The 19,149-nt window shown below is 46.7% G+C and overlaps 2 protein-coding genes across 3 annotated transcripts; one reads left to right on the forward strand and one right to left on the reverse strand.

Annotated features, from left to right (window-relative positions):
- Nucleotides 1–1,176: 1,176 nt before the first annotated feature.
- jmjd6 (jumonji domain containing 6, arginine demethylase and lysine hydroxylase) lies at nt 1,177–15,244 on the reverse strand. Of its 2 annotated transcripts, XM_072442798.1 has the most exons (7): nt 15,038–15,244; nt 14,809–14,939; nt 13,447–13,835; nt 12,755–13,041; nt 11,851–11,986; nt 2,604–2,736; nt 1,177–2,513 (listed from the first exon to the last, which is right to left on the reverse strand). In XM_072442798.1, exons 1-7 carry the CDS (start codon nt 15,048–15,050, stop codon nt 2,382–2,384), a joined length of 1,221 nt encoding a protein of 406 aa, XP_072298899.1. In that variant the 5' UTR covers nt 15,051–15,244; the 3' UTR covers nt 1,177–2,381. The 2 variants fall into 2 exon arrangements, with proteins under 2 accessions (XP_072298899.1, XP_072298898.1); XM_072442797.1 differs by having other exon boundaries at nt 14,809–15,197.
- A 44-nt stretch (nt 15,245–15,288) lies between these two features.
- mettl23 (methyltransferase 23, arginine) lies at nt 15,289–19,097 on the forward strand. The gene is made up of 5 exons (XM_072442799.1): nt 15,289–15,570; nt 16,109–16,213; nt 16,932–17,205; nt 17,296–17,380; nt 18,125–19,097. The coding sequence occupies exons 1-5, from the start codon at nt 15,463–15,465 to the stop codon at nt 18,348–18,350; spliced, it is 798 nt and encodes a 265-aa protein (XP_072298900.1). The 5' UTR covers nt 15,289–15,462; the 3' UTR covers nt 18,351–19,097.
- Nucleotides 19,098–19,149: the final 52 nt, after the last annotated feature.

Consider the following 19,149-nt stretch of genomic DNA (forward strand, 5'->3'; position numbering starts at 1 on the left):
ACACTCCTCTAGCGCCCCCATCAGGGTGCTGTACACATGTTCAAATCTAAGTCTGTCACATGACCTCAAAATCTCAGGTTTTAACGCCCTCGTCTGTTCATCCGCTGGTAAATTACGAGCTCTTTAAGTAGTGTTCTTCATTACTCAATTAAAAACTGAAAAAATATTGAATTTGCTTTTTTAATGTTGGCCGTGGCGTGCGGTCAAATAGCCCAGCAGTTTCAGCAAAATAGACACTTTGTTTAAATGTCGGTGTAATCCCTCATTCGTCCAGGCGTGTTCCATAGTAGAAAAAGCTTCAGTTGTAGTCATCTGGACTCAGTTAGAAAAATAGACGTTTCGACTCTCATCCAAGAGTCATTGTCAATAAAAGAATTTAGGTCGAAAACTCCGATATTTATACTATTCTGTGGTAAGTCCAGCCCATTTGGCGGAGCCTTCCTGAAGTAGAAAGAGTTGTTTGTTTCAACAGAAACTCCCCCCTTGTATATACCGAGCTAGCCTATTCAGAATTTGAATGGCCTATTAGAATCCTCTTTGTCTTTGTGAGACACTGGCTCAACCACCCTGAGGACCTGATTAGCATCTAAATGTCCTGGTCCTGGTCTTCTACCTTTCCAGGGGTTCAGTATACCATTATAGATACCAGGAAGATTGAATCTTAGCCCTCCATTCCGGTTTAAAGAAGGTCTTTCTTTTTTTAACAAAAATAGCTTCCTTAACTCCTCTTTCAAACCATCTTTTCTCCCTGCTTAAAATCTTCACCTCACCGTCTTCAAACGAGTGATTAGAGGCTTCAAGATGGAGACTCTTGGATGAGAGTCGAAACGTCTATTTTTCTAACTGAGTCCAGATGACTACAACTGAAACTTTGTTTAAATGTTACTGAAACAAAAAGAGAATGACATGAGTAACTTAGCCTTGACACGCCTTTGGCTTTAGATAAAATAACTCCATGAAAGCTCTAGGTCAAACTGAAGCCTCACTCCAACTCCGACACAGGTCATTCTGTTGAAACTTTCCCTTTGGAACGTCTTCAGCCAGATTTGGTTTAAAATGTTTGTAGCATTTAGCATAGAGCTAGCATAGCTTGCTTCGTGCAGGGTCTAAAGAGTTTTGCACAAAGGACGTGAAGCCCGAGTTCTCAGTAGAAAACTTTATTAACAGCAACATGTGTTGAGGCACTTGGAGGGACAGAACAGAACAGTTACACTTTTGATCTGAGCAGCAAAAAACATCTCACTTATGAAAACATCACCAACTTATGAAAACAGTTTAAATTTGATTCAAACTCAGAAGGTGAAGACGTGTGTAATGTTTAAACAAGTTAGATTAGGTTTAACAGAGCAAATAAATCACAAAGACATTTCAATAGACACTTAAAAAGACCATTTGAAAGACTCATTCAGTCTTTTTACATATCATTTGGATTTCCCATCTGTTCATTTCCATTTGGAGCCTGGAGAAGTGCGTAGTGTCGGCTCAATTCTGGAGAAAACCCTTAAAAAACAAAAAACAGAGATGGACAAAACAATAGAACACGTTTAAGGCTGAACGAACCGGACCGACTCCCACTTTACATCATCATGACTAGATCCAAAATGAATCAAAGAGTTATAAAGCGAGGAAGGAAGGAATGACCATATAAGGAGCTTGAACACAATGAATAAATGACGTTTGGCACGAGAGGAACTTTAGGCACGGCAGCTTTACATTCAGTTTGACAGAGACAAAGACTCGTTTATGAACAGCTCTAAACTCCAGACGTTGTGTTTGGTGAAGCGTTCAAATGAAATAAGGAGTTAAAGCGGGTTAAAAAGGCTGAACAATGCAAATGAGTCTTTGTAAAAAATATCTCCCATTGAACTTATGAGTTAAGTGTTGGAGTGATTTATGCTTTAAGGCCGTTTCAACATAAATGACGATACATCCTCGCCTCCTTTTTCTCTTGTATCCATGAAAAATAAAGGTATTTTTCAGTTTCCTTTAAAGGATTTGACTGTATTTGAAGTGAGTTACTCTGCATTACAGAGGGAGATGTGACTGGGTTTGGCAGTTTATGTACATTTAACTAGAGCTGCAACTCTTTCACTGCTTTGTTCATATGTTTAGGTCTTAATCGTCATTTGTTTTTCTTTTTTCCTCGATGAAGTTTATTTGTGTTCACTCCTCTGGCCCCTCCTTCCTTCCTCACAATGTGAACCTCTCCACTCTTCTGTTGTAGTTCAAACTAAACGAGTTTGTGTGCGTCCGAGTGTGTGTCCGGGTGCGTGTTCAGGTGGACATCCAAGTGTGTGTTCAAGTGTGTGTCCAGGTGTACGTCAAGGTGTGTGTCCAGGTGTATGTCCGGGTGTGTGTTCAAGTGTGTGTCCAGGTGAGTGTCATCGGGAGGAGCTGCGTTCTTTGCTCACGCAGTCATCCTGGAGGCAGCTGTCTCCGTTGGCTGTGGAGCTGCAGGTTCGTCTCTTTTTCCTTCGGTGAGACGTGGACTCGTTTTCTGAGCCGGATCCGCCCTGAAGAAACACACCAGAACACGACAGGCTGAGGAAACGGGCTCAATTCTGTGTGTGTGTGTGTGTGTGTGTGCGCGTGTTCAAACTCACGTCCGAGTCTGAGTCTGAAGATGAGGAGGATGAGGACGAGTCGCTGGAGCTGTCGGAGGCAATTCCTGTCGACTCCTGAAGATCTACTCGGTCTGCCAGAGTCGCCAGGTCCGGACGCTCCTGTTTCAGGATCCTAAAAGAGACCAAGAACAAGGACTGAAACCAGGACTGACCCAGAGACCAGGAACCAGGACTAAAGCAGGACTAAACACACTTCAAGCAGCAGCGTTTACACACAGGCAGTTCCAACAGGATGCCTGAGCTCCAGAGAAGTACGAGGTTTACATTTGAAGCACAGACAGACAGTGTTTCTGAACCTGGGCTCCTTCAAACGATGCCTCAGGATTGAGCAGTGCTGATGTTAAGTGCACAAATACAACAGATTCATTCAAAATCAGTTTATTAGGTTTATTGCCATTTTCAGTGAATAAAAACAAGATTCACAGACTATGAGCTTTCTTCAGTGATAAGGTGCAACATGAAACAACAATTATAATAGCAAAATATAGCCGCAAGCGGCAATGATCGGCCCTCGCCACGCCGCCGCCACGCCGCAAGAGGAGGGGGCGCTAACGCGCCCCAATTGTCCTTTTATTACGCCTACTGCTGAATCTGTGACGCTGTCACATCTTCTCCCCTTTGTTTTACCATCAAAAAGCAATTTTATTTTGAATTCTTGGCAAAATGTGCAGCTTTGCCGCACAGACACCGTGACTCTTTGAATAAAAATGTGAATAACTTTTGACGGTTCACCCCTGAAGATGAGTCTCACCAAATTTCAGGTTAATAGGGCTGACGCCCTGTGAGGAGTTGGTGAAAGTCTAAAGTGTAAACATGTTCTGGCGATTTCCCCATTGGAATAACATGGGAGGTTTTGGTCATCGCTACGGCAAAACCATAACAATTATGACATGGGTCTCATTGACTTTTTTGATGGGGATGCTAAAATTGAGTTGTGTGTCACATTTCATAAAATTTCGCAAAACTAAACATTTAACCTCCATATAAAATCTGTAGGGGGCGCTGTGGTGCCAAATTAATTTATTTCACTTCAAGTACGTTTAGCGCAAAGAGTTTAACAACTGATTCTAATTTGACGCAATTCGGACTTTATCTGCGCAAACAGCAGAAATGTTAAATTTGGGAGATTTCTGAAATTCTAGCTAAAGTTTGCGGCTTCGCCGCACAGAGACCGTGACAGGTATCAATGTAATTTGAATAACTTTTGATGTCCCACTCCTCAGTAGCATTTTCACCAAATTTCAGCTTTTTAGAGCCAACGCCCTGGGAGGAGTTCGTAAAAGTACGACGTTTGGAAAAACTCCGAAGTCATGTTTAGCCATTTTTGAAGCAATATGGCCGACATTTGGTTGGGCGGACGTCGTTGCCGTAATCATATTTTTTACTTCTCTTGTCACCATCTACCTCTGTGCCAAATTTCATGATACTACGATCCGATTTTTTTTGGGTCATTTCCTATCTCTCAATGCATTTTTGGTACATTTGGGGGCGCTGACGCGCCATTTTTTTAATTTTAGAAAAGGGAAATAGCCAGAATGTAGAGAGGCACGATTTTTAGAGGTGTGCAATTTTTTGTGACTTTTCGTCAATGTTCACTGGGTGAAAAATAGGGGGGTTGGTCCCGAGAAGGAAGAAAGAAAGAAAGAAAGAATAATATTCCGATGCGGGTGTGGGTCCCTGGTCACTGACGGGTACTTTCGTTAATTTTGAGTGGGCTCCGCCCACTTTGTGTTTTTGGCCCTCTATACAGTAATAATGTTGAATTTTTGCATTACATGCTTATATGCATGGAACATGCAAGAGATGGGGAACATATTCGTGAGCTACTTAGGGCAAATGAGTGCTTTATATGGGGATGACGATGTAAAGTGCTCGTTTAGTGCGCACTTTTGCACGGGCTTCGCCCGTTTACAACGGTAATGTTCCATTTTCCTACTACTAATTAGTATGCACGGGGTGTGCGTGAGTGAAGGAGTGCGTTATTGAGTGTTTGGAAGTGGGCGAGCGCTTTGCGCTCGATTTCGTGCACACTACGTGCGCACTTTCGCAGCCGTGCTTCGCACGGCCTTACGAGATTAATAGGCCTCTCGCCAGCTTGTGGCGCTCGGGCCTAAATATACAAATAAAATAATAAGGCAAGACTAATAACTAAATACTTTGACTGAAAATATACACACAATTAACAGTTTAGTCATAAAACTAGCAGGACAAGTTGTTGATAGGATTAAATGACAGTGTTTAGGAAGTGTCCATGAGTCCAACAGCAAAGGGGAAGAAACTGTTCTTGTGGCGGGAGGTTCTGGTCCAGATGGACAGTAGCCTCCTGCCTGAGAGAGGAGTGGCCTCCTGCCTGAGAGGAGTGGCCTCCTGCCTGAGAGGAGTGGCCTCCTGCCTGAGAGGAGTGGCCTCCTGCCTGAGAGAGGAGTGGCCTCCTGCCTGAGAGAGGAGTGGCCTCCTGCCTGAGAGAGGAGTGGCCTCCTGCCTGAGAGATTTCTTCTATCTTCACTGCCTTTCCAAAAAAATAAAATAAAGTCAACGCTGAAAAAATGGTCACAAGCGGCAATATTTGGTAGCAGCAGCTTTAGCTTTGATTACAGCACATTCCCAGATCTTCAGCGTGTCATTGTTCCTCACACAGATCTTCAGCGTGTCATTGTTCCTCACACAGATCTTCAGCGTGTCATTGTTCCTCCCACAGACCTTCAGCGTGTCATAGTTCCTCACACGGATCTTCAGCGTGTCATTGTTCCTCACACAGATATTCAGCGTGTCATTGTTTGCGTGTCATTGTTCCCAACACAGATCTTCAGCGTGTCATTGTTCCTCCCACGGATCTTCAGCGTGTCATTGTTCCTCCCACGGATCTTCAGCGTGTCATTGTTCCTCCCACGGATCTTCAGCGTGTCATTGTTACTCACACAGATCTTCAGCGTGTCATTGTTCCTCCCGCCGATCTTCAGCGTGTCATTGTTCCTCCCGCGGATCTTCAGCGTGTCATTGTTCCTCCCGCGGATCTTCAGCGTGTCATTGTTCCTCCCGCGGATCTTCAGCGTGTCATTGTTCCTCCCGCGGATCTTCAGCGCGTCATTGTTCCTCCCGCGGATCTTCAGCGCGTCATTGTTCCTCCCGCGGATCTTCAGCGCGTCATTGTTCCTCCCGCGGATCTTCAGCGCGTCATTGTTCCTCACGCAGATCTTCAGCGTGTCATTGTTCCTCACACAGATCTTCAGCGTGTCATTCTTCCTCCCGCAGATCTTTAGCGTGTCATTGTTCCTCCCACAGACCTTCAGCGTGTCATTGTTCCTCACACGGATCTTCAGCGTGTCATTGTTCCTCACACGGATCTTAAGCGTGTCATTGTTCCTCACACGGATCTTCAGCGTGTCATTGTTCCTCACACGGATCTTCAGCTTGTCATTGTTCCTCACACAGATATTCAGCGTGTCATTGTTTGCGTGTCATTGTTCCCAACACAGATCTTCAGCGTGTCATTGTTCCTCACACGGATTTTCAGCGTGTCATTGTTCCTCCCGCGGATCTTCAGCGTGTCATTGTTCCTCCCGCGGATCTTCAGCGTGTCATTGTTCCTCCCGCGGACCTTCAGCGTGTCATTGTTCCTCACGCGGATCTTCAGCGTGTCATTGTTCCTCACACGGATCTTCAGCGTGTCATTGTTCCTCACACGGATCTTCAGCGTGTCATTGTTTGCGTGTCATTGTTCCTCACACAGATATTCAGCGTGTCATTGTTTGCGTGTCATTGTTCCCAACACGGATCTTCAGCGTGTCATTGTTCCTCCCGCGGATCTTCAGCGTGTCATTGTTCCTCCCGCGGATCTTCAGCGTGTCATTGTTCCTCCCGCGGATCTTCAGCGTGTCATTGTTCCTCCCGCAGATCTTCAGCGTGTCATTGTTCCTCCCGCGGATCTTCAGCGTGTCATTGTTCCTCCCGCGGATCTTCAGCGTGTCATTGTTCCTCACACAGATATTCAGCGTGTCATTGTTCCTCACACAGATATTCAACGTGTCATTGTTTGCGTGTCATTGTTCCCAACACAGATCTTCAGCGTGTCATTGTTCCTCCCGCCGATCTTCAGCGTGTCATTGTTCCTCCCGCCGATCTTCAGCGTGTCATTGTTCCTCCCGCCGATCTTCAGCGTGTCATTGTTCCTCCCGCCGATCTTCAGCGTGTCATTGTTCCTCCCGCCGATCTTCAGCGTGTCATTGTTCCTCCCGCCGATCTTCAGCGTGTCATTGTTCCTCCCGCGGATCTTCAGCGTTTCATTGTTCCTCCCGCAGATATTCAGCGTGTCATTGTTTGCGTGTCATTGTTCCCAACACAGATCTTCAGCGTGTCATTGTTCCTCACACAGATCTTCAGCGTGTCATTGTTCCTCACACAGATCTTCAGCTTGTCATTGTTCCTCACACAGATATTCAGCGTGTCATTGTTTGCGTGTCATTGTTCCCAACACAGATCTTCAGCGTGTCATTGTTCCTCACACAGATATTCAGCGTGTCATTGTTTGCGTGTCATTGTTCCCAACACAGATCTTCAGCGTGTCATTGTTCCTCCCGCAGATCTTCAGCGTGTCATTGTTCCTCACACGGATATTCAGCGTGTCATTGTTTGCGTGTCATTGTTCCTCACACAGATATTCAGCGTGGCATTGTTTGCGTGTCATTGTTCCCAACACGGATCTTCAGCGTGTCATTGTTCCTCCCGCGGATCTTCAGCGTGTCATTGTTCCTCCCGCGGATCTTCAGCGCGTCATTGTTCCTCCCGCGGATCTTCAGCGCGTCATTGTTCCTCCCGCGGATCTTCAGCGCGTCATTGTTCCTCACGCAGATCTTCAGCGTGTCATTGTTCCTCACACAGATCTTCAGCGTGTCATTCTTCCTCCCGCAGATCTTTAGCGTGTCATTGTTCCTCCCACAGACCTTCAGCGTGTCATTGTTCCTCACACGGATCTTCAGCGTGTCATTGTTCCTCACACGGATCTTAAGCGTGTCATTGTTCCTCACACGGATCTTCAGCGTGTCATTGTTCCTCACACGGATCTTCAGCTTGTCATTGTTCCTCACACAGATATTCAGCGTGTCATTGTTTGCGTGTCATTGTTCCCAACACAGATCTTCAGCGTGTCATTGTTCCTCACACGGATCTTCAGCGTGTCATTGTTCCTCCCGCGGATCTTCAGCGTGTCATTGTTCCTCCCGCGGATCTTCAGCGTGTCATTGTTCCTCCCGCGGACCTTCAGCGTGTCATTGTTCCTCACGCGGATCTTCAGCGTGTCATTGTTCCTCACACGGATCTTCAGCGTGTCATTGTTCCTCACACGGATATTCAGCGTGTCATTGTTTGCGTGTCATTGTTCCTCACACAGATATTCAGCGTGTCATTGTTTGCGTGTCATTGTTCCCAACACGGATCTTCAGCGTGTCATTGTTCCTCCCGCGGATCTTCAGCGTGTCATTGTTCCTCCCGCGGATCTTCAGCGTGTCATTGTTCCTCCCGCGGATCTTCAGCGTGTCATTGTTCCTCCCGCGGATCTTCAGCGTGTCATTGTTCCTCACACAGATATTCAGCGTGTCATTGTTCCTCACACAGATATTCAGCGTGTCATTGTTTGCGTGTCATTGTTCCCAACACAGATCTTCAGCGTGTCATTGTTCCTCCCGCCGATCTTCAGCGTGTCATTGTTCCTCCCGCCGATCTTCAGCGTGTCATTGTTCCTCCCGCGGATCTTCAGCGTGTCATTGTTCCTCCCGCGGATCTTCAGCGTGTCATTGTTCCTCCCGCAGATCTTCAGCGTGTCATTGTTCCTCACACGGATCTTCAGCGTGTCATTGTTCCTCCTACAGACCTTCAGCGTGTCATTGTTCCTCACACGGATCTTCAGCGTGTCATTGTTCCTCACACGGATCTTCAGCGTGTCATTGTTCCTCACACGGATCTTCAGCGTGTCATTGTTCCTCACACAGATCTTCAGCGTGTCATTGTTCCTCACACAGATCTTCAGCTTGTCATTGTTCCTCACACAGATATTCAGCGTGTCATTGTTTGCGTGTCATTGTTCCCAACACAGATCTTCAGCGTGTCATTGTTCCTCACACAGATATTCAGCGTGTCATTGTTTGCGTGTCATTGTTCCCAACACAGATCTTCAGCGTGTCATTGTTCCTCCCGCAGATCTTCAGCGTGTCATTGTTCCTCACACGGATATTCAGCGTGTCATTGTTTGCGTGTCATTGTTCCTCACACAGATATTCAGCGTGGCATTGTTTGCGTGTCATTGTTCCCAACACGGATCTTCAGCGTGTCATTGTTCCTCCCGCGGATCTTCAGCGTGTCATTGTTCCTCCCGCGGATCTTCAGCGTGTCATTGTTCCTCCCGCGGATCTTCAGCGTGTCATTGTTCCTCCCGCGGATCTTCAGCGTGTCATTGTTCCTCCCGCGGATCTTCAGCGTGTCATTGTTCCTCCCGCGGATCTTCAGCGTGTCATTGTTCCTCACACAGATATTCAGCGTGTCATTGTTCCTCACACAGATATTCAACGTGTCATTGTTTGCGTGTCATTGTTCCCAACACAGATCTTCAGCGTGTCATTGTTCCTCCCGCCGATCTTCAGCGTGTCATTGTTCCTCCCGCCGATCTTCAGCGTGTCATTGTTCCTCCCGCCGATCTTCAGCGTGTCATTGTTCCTCCCGCCGATCTTCAGCGTGTCATTGTTCCTCCCGCCGATCTTCAGCGTGTCATTGTTCCTCCCGCCGATCTTCAGCGTGTCATTGTTCCTCCCGCGGATCTTCAGCGTTTCATTGTTCCTCCCGCAGATATTCAGCGTGTCATTGTTTGCGTGTCATTGTTCCCAACACAGATCTTCAGCGTGTCATTGTTCCTCACACAGATCTTCAGCGTGTCATTGTTCCTCACACAGATCTTCAGCTTGTCATTGTTCCTCACACAGATATTCAGCGTGTCATTGTTTGCGTGTCATTGTTCCCAACACAGATCTTCAGCGTGTCATTGTTCCTCACACAGATATTCAGCGTGTCATTGTTTGCGTGTCATTGTTCCCAACACAGATCTTCAGCGTGTCATTGTTCCTCCCGCAGATCTTCAGCGTGTCATTGTTCCTCACACGGATATTCAGCGTGTCATTGTTTGCGTGTCATTGTTCCTCACACAGATATTCAGCGTGGCATTGTTTGCGTGTCATTGTTCCCAACACGGATCTTCAGCGTGTCATTGTTCCTCCCGCGGATCTTCAGCGTGTCATTGTTCCTCCCGCGGATCTTCAGCGTGTCATTGTTCCTCCCGCGGATCTTCAGCGTGTCATTGTTCCTCCCGCGGATCTTCAGCGTGTCATTGTTCCTCACACAGATATTCAGCGTCATTGTTCCTCACACAGATATTCAACGTGTCATTGTTTGCGTGTCATTGTTCCCAACACAGATCTTCAGCGTGTCATTGTTCCTCCCGCCGATCTTCAGCGTGTCATTGTTCCTCCCGCCGATCTTCAGCGTGTCATTGTTCCTCCCGCCGATCTTCAGCGTGTCATTGTTCCTCCCGCCGATCTTCAGCGTGTCATTGTTCCTCCCGCCGATCTTCAGCGTGTCATTGTTCCTCCCGCCGATCTTCAGCGTGTCATTGTTCCTCCCGCGGATCTTCAGCGTGTCATTGTTCCTCCCGCAGATATTCAGCGTGTCATTGTTTGCGTGTCATTGTTCCCAACACAGATCTTCAGCGTGTCATTGTTCCTCACACAGATCTTCAGCGTGTCATTGTTCCTCACACAGATCTTCAGCGTGATGACTTTGTCCAGCCTCTTCCTCTCCCTCTCTGTGATGCTGCTGCTCCAGCAGACCACACCATACAGGAGCTGATGCCACCACAGAGTCGTAGAAGGTCTTCAGGAGTGGCCCTGTCACTCCAAAAGACCTGAGTCTCCTCAGGAGGTAGAGCCGACTCTGGCTCTTCCTGTACAGTGCGTCTGTGTTGTGAGTCCAGTCCAGTTTGTGGTTCAGATAAACACCCAGGTACTTGTATGAGTCACTCTCTCAATGTCTCTTCCCTGGATGTTCACTGGTGAGGGGGCAGTGGGGTGGTGTCTGCGGAAGTCCACCACCATGTCTTTCCCGCGTTGATGAGTTACTGCGATACTGTATACTGCGAATACTGCGATACTGTATACTGCGATACTGTATACTGCGAATACTGCGATACTGTATACTGCGATACTGACTGTATACAATGATACTGTATACAGTGATACTGTGTACTGCGATATTGTGTACTGCGATATTGTATACTGCGATATTGTACACTGCGATATTGTACACTGCGATATTGTACACTGCGATATTGTACACTGTGATATTGTATACTGTGATATTGTATACTGTGATACTGTACAGTGTGATATTGTATACTGTGATACTGTATACAGTGATATTGTATACAGTGATATTGTATACTGTGGTATTGTACACTGTGGTATTGTACACTGTGATATTGTACAGTGTGATATTGTATACAGTGATATTGTATACAGTGATATTGTATACTGTGGTATTGTACACTGTGGTATTGTACACTGTGGTATTGTACACTGATATTGTCACATATATATCATGTGCAATTACTGTGCAATTCATGTGCAATTACTGTCGTGATCACATGCAATGGTATTTATTTATTTTTATCTTTATTATTTTCCCCTCCATCCCTTGTTGGGAAATGGGAGGTTTTGTCTATAGGAGTTTTTGTTTATAAGAGATCTTCTATTGAGAGTGTTTTTCAAACTTCCTATAAGTTATCCGTTATTTTCCTCTGTATCTACCTGCGTTGCAACAATGAAATTTCCCCGTGTTTGGACAATAAAGGATTATCTTATTGTACACTGCGATATTGTATACGGTGATATTGTACACGTGATATTGTACACGTGATATTGTACACCGTGATATTGTACACCGTGATATTGTACACTGTGATATTGTACATCGTGATATTGTACACTGTGATATTGTACACTGTGATATTGTATACTGTGATATTGTACACTGTGATACTGTACACTGTGATACTGTACACTGTGATACTGTACACTGTGATACTGTACACTGTGATATTGTACACTGTGATACTGTACACTGTGATGCGCATCAGGGGTCATAAAACAGGCCGGACTCCATCGGCCACAGCAGTAGTACGTGTTCTTACCTGTACCACTTACGGGACAGTTTGGGTCGACCTCGGACGGTTTTGTGCCAAACGATGGGAAAGTTCGTGGTGCTCGCAAAGTTCTGCGTCACGGCGATGGTGGTGTCCAGATTCAACACAACGTGCCACCAGCCGCCTGAGGAAGACCAGAGACGTTTAGAGACGCTTCAGCTGCAGAGTCGAGGGTAGCGCGTTACTGAGTACTCAAACTACTTTTCTATAGTGGCGAGGAGCGTGACGATTCAGCTGTAGGACATGTGTTTTATTTGGATTACTGTGCAGTGGATTACAACATGGTGAAGGTAAATTCTTGGAGTGTCTGGGGTTAATGAGCTCAGACTTTAATCTGGGTCAGTGTCTGTCATTCCGAAACGAGCTGCAGTTGAGCATTCTTTTCATAGTCGACCGTCCTACGGTTATTTCTATACTGCACTTCTCATGTACCTGCAGATGAATCGCAGACACGCTCACAGCTACAGGCTCCTCCCACAAGACATTTAGTACAAAACCGTTTTTAGAGGAAGTTTTACTGCCGACAGAAAGTCTATTATTTTGTGTGTGTGTGATTTCTGGAAAAGAGGCCAATTACCGTATTTTCCGGAGTATAAGTCGCACCAGCCAAAAAATGCACGATAGAGAAGAAAAAAACATATAAGTAGCACTGGAGTATGAAATGCGGCTGCAAGTGTGAAAATAACCAAAAATATCACATATAAGTCGCACCCCGGCCAAAACTTTGAAAAAAGGTGCAACTTATAGTCCGAAAAATACGATATTTTCCGGGATTTCCAGGATTTCCAGCATGTATGGGCACTTTTGGGCAGCCTTTTCCCCACATTGCCAGAGACAGCCTTAAGGTCTGTGACATGTTTGTGTTGCGTCACAGACTAATCCAAGTTCTCACCGGGCACAAAGACGGTCTCTCCTGGCCTCTGCAGGATCTCCAGCGGTCTGAACTCAGGCGGCCATGTTGGCTCCTGCGTGCGAGGGTAGATGACGCTGAACCACGTGATGGCCTCGTCCTGCTGGTTCCCGCCGTCGTCGCGCGTCACTTTGATCAGCTCGCGGGGCGTGTGCGTCGGAAACAGGCACCAGCGTTTGTGTCCCTGCACCAGAGCGTTCCAAGCCGACGTCCCCAACGGATCGATGTGGATCCCAGTGCCAGAGCGAGCCGGACCCATCACGAACCACCTGAGGGAGAGAAACAAGAGTGAAGATGAGTCAGGACCCATCATGTACCCATCGTAGACTACCTGAGGGAGAGAAACGAGAGTGAAGCAGAGTCTGGACCCATCACGGACCACCTGAGGGAGAGAAACGAGAGTGAAGCAGAATCCGGACCCATCACGGACCACCTGAGGGAGAGAAACGAGAGTGAAGCAGAATCCGGACCCATCACAGACCACCTGAGGGAGAGAAACGAGACCTGAGGGTGAGAAACGAGAGCGAAGCTGAGGCTGGACCCATCATGGACCACCTGAGGGTGAGAAACGAGACCTGAGGGAGAGAAACGAGAGTGAAGAAGAGTCTGGACCCGTCACAAAGGATAAATCGCACTTCAGAGTTCGTCTCCATGACGGCGCTCCCGCTCATTACCTGTATGGCGGTCTGCGTTTCTCCCCCGCAAACTGAAACAGGTCGTCGGTGAAGAACACGGGCACGGCGTAGTCCTCCAGCAGCTTCTTGCGTTTGGCGTGTTCTCCGTAGCTGCTGTCGAAGATGTACAGCGGGCTGTCGTCTCGCGTGCCCTCCAGGTACTCCATGTAGTATTTCATCTTCATTTTCACAGAGTAGCCGTCGTTGTCCTCGCCGCATTTGAACTTCTGGTTGCGGTACTTGCGCTTGAGCCGCTCCAGGGTCCACTTCTCCTTGGCGGGCCACGCTTCCTGACAGTTCAGCAGCACCACGGGTTTGTACGGACGCTCGAACCTGGTGATGAACTCGTCCGGGCTCAGGCGAGACGCGTCCACTCGCTCCACGTTGTCCTGAGAACAAACACGGACAGAAAACTATGATGGGGACGAAGAATTTAATGGATTTAAATGGGAAATCTCGAAGCAGATGAAAGGCTGTACAACTGGCAATGCACAACAAAAGAGAAATTGAAAAAGGATCGTTACTACAAGCGTCACAAAAATAACACCAAAAATATGTGGGTGTATTTTAGAGCTGTAACTATTGATCTAAATAATTGTGACTTGTCGCTTGGTAAAATAACTGTTGTCTCCTTTCTGCTGTTGACCATATAAAGCTTTATAATAAAATATGTAATTGACCGGTGATTGCTTGTCAGACAGAATGTTTGGATTATGATTATGCAACTTCAAATCTCACACTTTAATGTTATACTGAACATTCAACATTTTAACCGTTTAGAAATCACACATTACATTTTTAGTGATTTAAATGCTTTAACCTGGATTATCAAAATTCCAGAATGATGTAGACCATGATTAATATTTATTTCGATCCTCAATATTGCATTTGAGCTTCATAATAATATAATTAGTCTGCAATATCTCTACAAATGTGAGCAGCAACTATTGTGGGCTCAACATTTCTATGTGTTTGTCCACTAAAACCAAAAGCTCATCAAAAATGCAAAGTGTGTGTCATAATGTGCTATTAAATCTCCAGTAAATGCAGTAAAATCCTATGTTAAATGTGTTAAACGCAGTGATTTTACTGCCACTAAACCATGTTATGACATTCAGTTTCTACAGTCAAATCACATTATGTTCAACTTAAACTTCTAGGAACCTTTTGAACTTTAGTTGACAATGTTTTTGTTCAATTCAAAACGATCCGTTTACACTTGAACTTCATAAAAGATTATCCTGCTGCGTTTTACTGTGTCCATCGCGTACGTGCCGCGCCGCACTCTTCCGGGATATGGTTAGCCCCCGTTAGCCTCGTTAGCTCCCCGGCCCCGACTCCTCTCCGTCCCCGGCGTCTCACCTTCACGCTGCGGTGTGACACGTCGAAGCCGTCGTGGTAGCCGTGCTTAACCCAGTCCGCGGAGTCCTTGAGCTCTGGCCGGGCGCTGCGCTTGGCCTCTTTGATGCGCTTCTTACTTTTGTGGTTCATCCCTGCTCGAGCACAGTTAGCTGTTAGCACTGTTAGCATCGCTAGCCCTCACAGCTGCGCTAAAAACACTGCATTTAGCCGCACTAGCCTCGCTGCTTACCGGCTTTTACCATCACTCGCGCCTCCGTTTAAAGCCCAAATCCCGGTTCTGTGTTGTCCGTCCTAAACTCTCCCCGTGTGTGCGGACACTTAGACGGACGCTGCTCCGGTTAAATTGTGATATGGTAAAACACCGGAGAGTAGCGCCGTTAGCTCACAGTTAGCTTCATAGTTAGCTTCGCACAAAATGCTTCTGTAACAGTTTGACAGCGCAGACTCCCGCCCCTCTGGTAGACGCTGATTGGTTAGGGTCCAGAGCAGTTCGCGTTCTGATTGGACAGGACAGGACGCCGGGGCAAAGCACGGCTCTGATTGGCTGAGCACCGCCCCTTTCTTTTGTTATGAGCTGAAGGCGGAAATGGACCTTATGCAGCGTGTTCGCCATCAGAGCCATGGTTCTCCGCGAGTGAACGTGAATGAAAGTGAATGAAAATGAAAGTCGGAGCGGAATCCTCGCGTGAAGCGTATAAAGTTTTCACGTTTAAAGACGATGATGAAAACTCAGAGGAATCTCTCAGTGTGACCATCCCGGAGGTGACACACAAAAACATTTTCCCAAAGTGACACGAGATTTGACTGTAGAAAGTGGGATTAAACTCAGAATGTCACAGAATGGTTTAGTGGCAGTAAATGCTTTGATAAATGTGAGTGATATCAGAGCTGCTTCAAACACATTTAATAGCACATTGACACACGCAACGTTTTTGTTGATTTTAAGGTTTTACTGGTCAAATACTCACAGAAATGTTGAGCCCGCAATGGTTTTTTACATTTGTCATGATATCTTACACTCTTGAATTATAGTTTTTGTGAAGCTAAAATACTGTTTAAGGCTAGGAATTCGTATTTTTTCCATCCTTTGTGATAGAAAAGCAAACTAACAGACATTTCAACCTTGCATTTTGGTTATAAAGACTATAACCATTGACATTTCGTTCTGATATCAGTTACATATTGAAAATGTGTCGCCTCAGATATTTGTGAACATTCTGATGAGCGTGTTTGGATCATTCTCCAATATAAACAATCGTGTTTTAATGTGTGCATTCGTTCTGTGTGCCATGTCTTGCAGATGTTGGACCCTCAGTTTGGGATGTACGTGTGGCCCTGCGCTGTGGTCCTGGCCCAGTTTCTGTGGAACCGCCGACGGGAGCTGAAGAACAAGACCGTCCTGGAGGTGAGACCTGGGACTAAACCTGGCCTCATAGGGCGGGGCGGGGCCAGTGTAGATCTGGTTCAGTCCTCCTGGTTTAGTCCTGTTTTAATCCTGTTTTAGTCCTACTTTAGGTCCTGTTTTAGTCCTACTTTAGGTCCTGTTTTAGTCCTGTTTTAGTCCTGTTTTAGTCCTGGTTTAGTCCTGGTTTAGTCCTGGTTCAGACCTGTTCTGATTCATTCCTCCTGACCGCCAGAGGTTCTGCTTCCGCTCGGAATGATTGCCTTTGCAGTTGTTCTTGCGGAAACGTAAGGATTCTGAGTGACAAAGAAGCTCTGGCGGTAATCAGGAAGTTATAGAAACATGGTCCTGGTTCAGTCCCGGTCCAGTGCCGTCCCGGTCCAGTGCCGGTCCAGTGCCGGTCCAGTGCCGGTCCAGTGCCGGTCCAGTCCCTGTTTAGTGCCAGTCCAGTCCCGCTTCAGTCACTGTTCAGTCCCGGTCCAGTCCCTGTTCAGTCCCGCTTCAGTCCCGCTTCAGTCCCGGTTCAGTCCCGCTTCAGTTCCGGTCCAGTCCCAGTTCAGTCCCGCTTCAGTCCCCGTCCAGTCCCGGTCCACTCTCGGTCCAGTCCCTGTTCAGTGCCAGTCCAGTCCCGCTTCAGTCACTGTTCAGTCCCGGTCCAGTCCCTGTTCAGTGCCGCTTCAGTCCCTCTTCAGTCCTGCTTCAGTCCCGGTTCTTCTCTCAGTTGGGGGCAGGCGTGGCTCTCCCTGGCGTCGCCGCGGCTCTTCTCGGCTCGTCGGTTCTTCTGTCGGATTCGGCTGAGCTTCCGCAGTGTCTGGAGAACTGCGCCCGCAGCTGCCGAACCAACGGACTCAAGGTCGTACCCGCCCCGGGGCCCGGCGTGCCCTGCTCTGCTGTACCCGTCCTGGGGCTGAGCTGGGGCCACGTCTCACCTCGTCTCCTGTCTTTGCCCCGTGTCGACCTCATCCTCGGCTCCGACGTCTTCTACGATCCTCAAGGTGAACTGTGAACCACGTCATACTCACATTCATGTCTTAAACTCCATTTCACAAACACTAGAGCGTGTTTTCCTGTTTCGCCGTCTCCAGATTTCGAGAGCGTTCTGGTGACGGTGGCGTTCCTCTTCAGGAAAAACCCTCTGGCTCAGTTCTGGACCACGTACCAAGTCAGAAGGTCAGATCCTGTGGCATCATGGGAAATGGAGTCTTGGAGTAGAGCGGGCGGAGGGGCGGGCACCTCCGTCTCCGTCAAGGAGACCAAGACCCTCGCGATAAGATACGTATCCCGATACTTGTATATTAGATACAATTCCCTCATTACAATACGTTTCCCGATACAGGGGTCACGATACGTATCCCGATACAGGGGTCACGATACGTATCCCGATACAGGGGTCACGATACGTATCCCGATACAGGGGTCACGATACGTATCCCGATACATTTTTACCAAATGGGTAATGTTTTTACTCTGGATAAGAAAATTTATGAAATTTCATGTTTATCCTCAAAGGACTTATTTATAAATCCATTCTGCTCTAATACCTTCATACATTCAACCAACTGATCCAAATAGAAATCTAGGAAACACATTCTAATAAAATATTGCGTGTTTCATGGTCTGAACATGCTGCTGCTGCTGCAGCTTCTGCACAAATCAGCTTCTGATCAGGTCCACAGCTCCTTCTCACCTCGGCCCAGAGGAGCGCAGCACAAATAGCAGATCAAAAGTACTATTCAAATGTTTTTTTCTTATTATTTTTTTTACTTAAAAAAATATCTATACTGAGTCACAGTATCGATACAGAGTCCATATCGATATTTTGAACACAACCTTTGTCTCTTCCATCTCTGTTTCAGCTCAGATTGGTCTCTTCTGTCTCTTTCAGCTCAGATTGGTCTCTTCTGTCTCTTTCAGCTCAGATTGGTCTCTGGAGCTGCTTCTCGCTCGTTGGAGTATGTCTTGTGAGTCGGTTCCTCTCGGTTCGTTCGAGGCCGATAAACCAGAGCTGGCCGGGTCTCATCTCCCTGGAAACCACAGCATTCAGATGATGGTCATCGCCCCTGACGATGGGAGGCGGTCTCAGTGTCGACAAACGCAGCATCGCGGCGATGGCGACAATGCTCGAGGGAAACACGACTAACAACAGACAAATCTTTCATGCAACATTTCCCCGAGTTTGTGACTTCAAGCGGCTTCATCCAATCAAACTGTCTAAACCCGCCTAAGGCCCCAAGTCACTGGGACAGGCTCCAGTCACTCGCGACCCCTGGAACGAAACAAAAAACTCTGAATCAAAGTGTTCTTACAGTTGTTTTGTGACATTCTACTGGCCAATAATATTTCATACAGATGAGGCCAGCTTCATGTTTGGAGCATTTTTGTTTTTCCAACGGGATAAAGTCGCAGACAGGGCGGGATGTTTGAGAGCTCCACAGACAAACTCACACTTTGGAGGAGGAAGTGTGATTTGTGATTTTTGTTTTTTGTTAAACGGCACAAGAGTTTATCGTTTCTGTTCATGAAATCGTTACCGAAAGAACTACTGTCTACCCTGAGCTGACACAGACTCAAACTACACAGAAGTAGCTGTTAATACTGAAACACACTATTAAACGTATTTATGTATTCCCAAATTCTGTCTTTTCCCACAGAAACGCTTTTAATCCAAATGAAATACTGAATCAACAATAAAACTGTTGGTCGACAAAGACTGGACCGATTAATCGACTAAACGATTAAAGGTCGATATGTGTCCTTTGGTCTGTGGAGAGGCCGAGGTCGCTGAAGATGATGCACATGAAATAAAGACTTGTGACCCAAACGACCTTTTCCAGACGTGTTCCTGATCTAGATTCAACCAAAGTGATTTCTCGTCTCGTGTTGTGACGTTTCAACCAATCAGAACAATCTACTTTTTAAACTTCAGTCGTAAATATGAA

The sequence above is a fragment of the Eucyclogobius newberryi genome, unplaced genomic scaffold (assembly GCF_026437365.1).
Source record: "Eucyclogobius newberryi isolate DKJ021-1_F unplaced genomic scaffold, fEucNew1.0.hap1 SCAF_13, whole genome shotgun sequence".
In the NCBI taxonomy this organism is placed as follows: Eukaryota; Metazoa; Chordata; class Actinopteri; order Gobiiformes; family Gobiidae; genus Eucyclogobius; species Eucyclogobius newberryi.

Bases quoted from the DNA above. Each gene is read 5' to 3' on its own strand.
- mettl23 (XM_072442799.1), top strand. From the start codon at position 15,463: ATGAAAATGAAAGTCGGAGCGGAATCCTCGCGTGAAGCGTATAAAGTT. The intron at 17,206-17,295 runs GTGAACTGTGAA...CGCCGTCTCCAG, and splicing joins CGTCTTCTACGATCCTCAAG to ATTTCGAGAGCGTTCTGGTG. The intron at 17,381-18,124 runs GTCAGATCCTGT...TGTCTCTTTCAG, and splicing joins ACCACGTACCAAGTCAGAAG to CTCAGATTGGTCTCTGGAGC.
- jmjd6 (XM_072442797.1), bottom strand. From the start codon at position 14,976: ATGCTAACAGTGCTAACAGCTAACTGTGCTCGAGCAGGGATGAACCAC. The intron at 13,836-14,808 runs GTGAGACGCCGG...GTTTGTTCTCAG, and splicing joins TGTCACACCGCAGCGTGAAG to GACAACGTGGAGCGAGTGGA. The intron at 2,737-11,850 runs GTAAGAACACGT...GGTCTCTTTTAG, and splicing joins CTGTCCCGTAAGTGGTACAG to GATCCTGAAACAGGAGCGTC.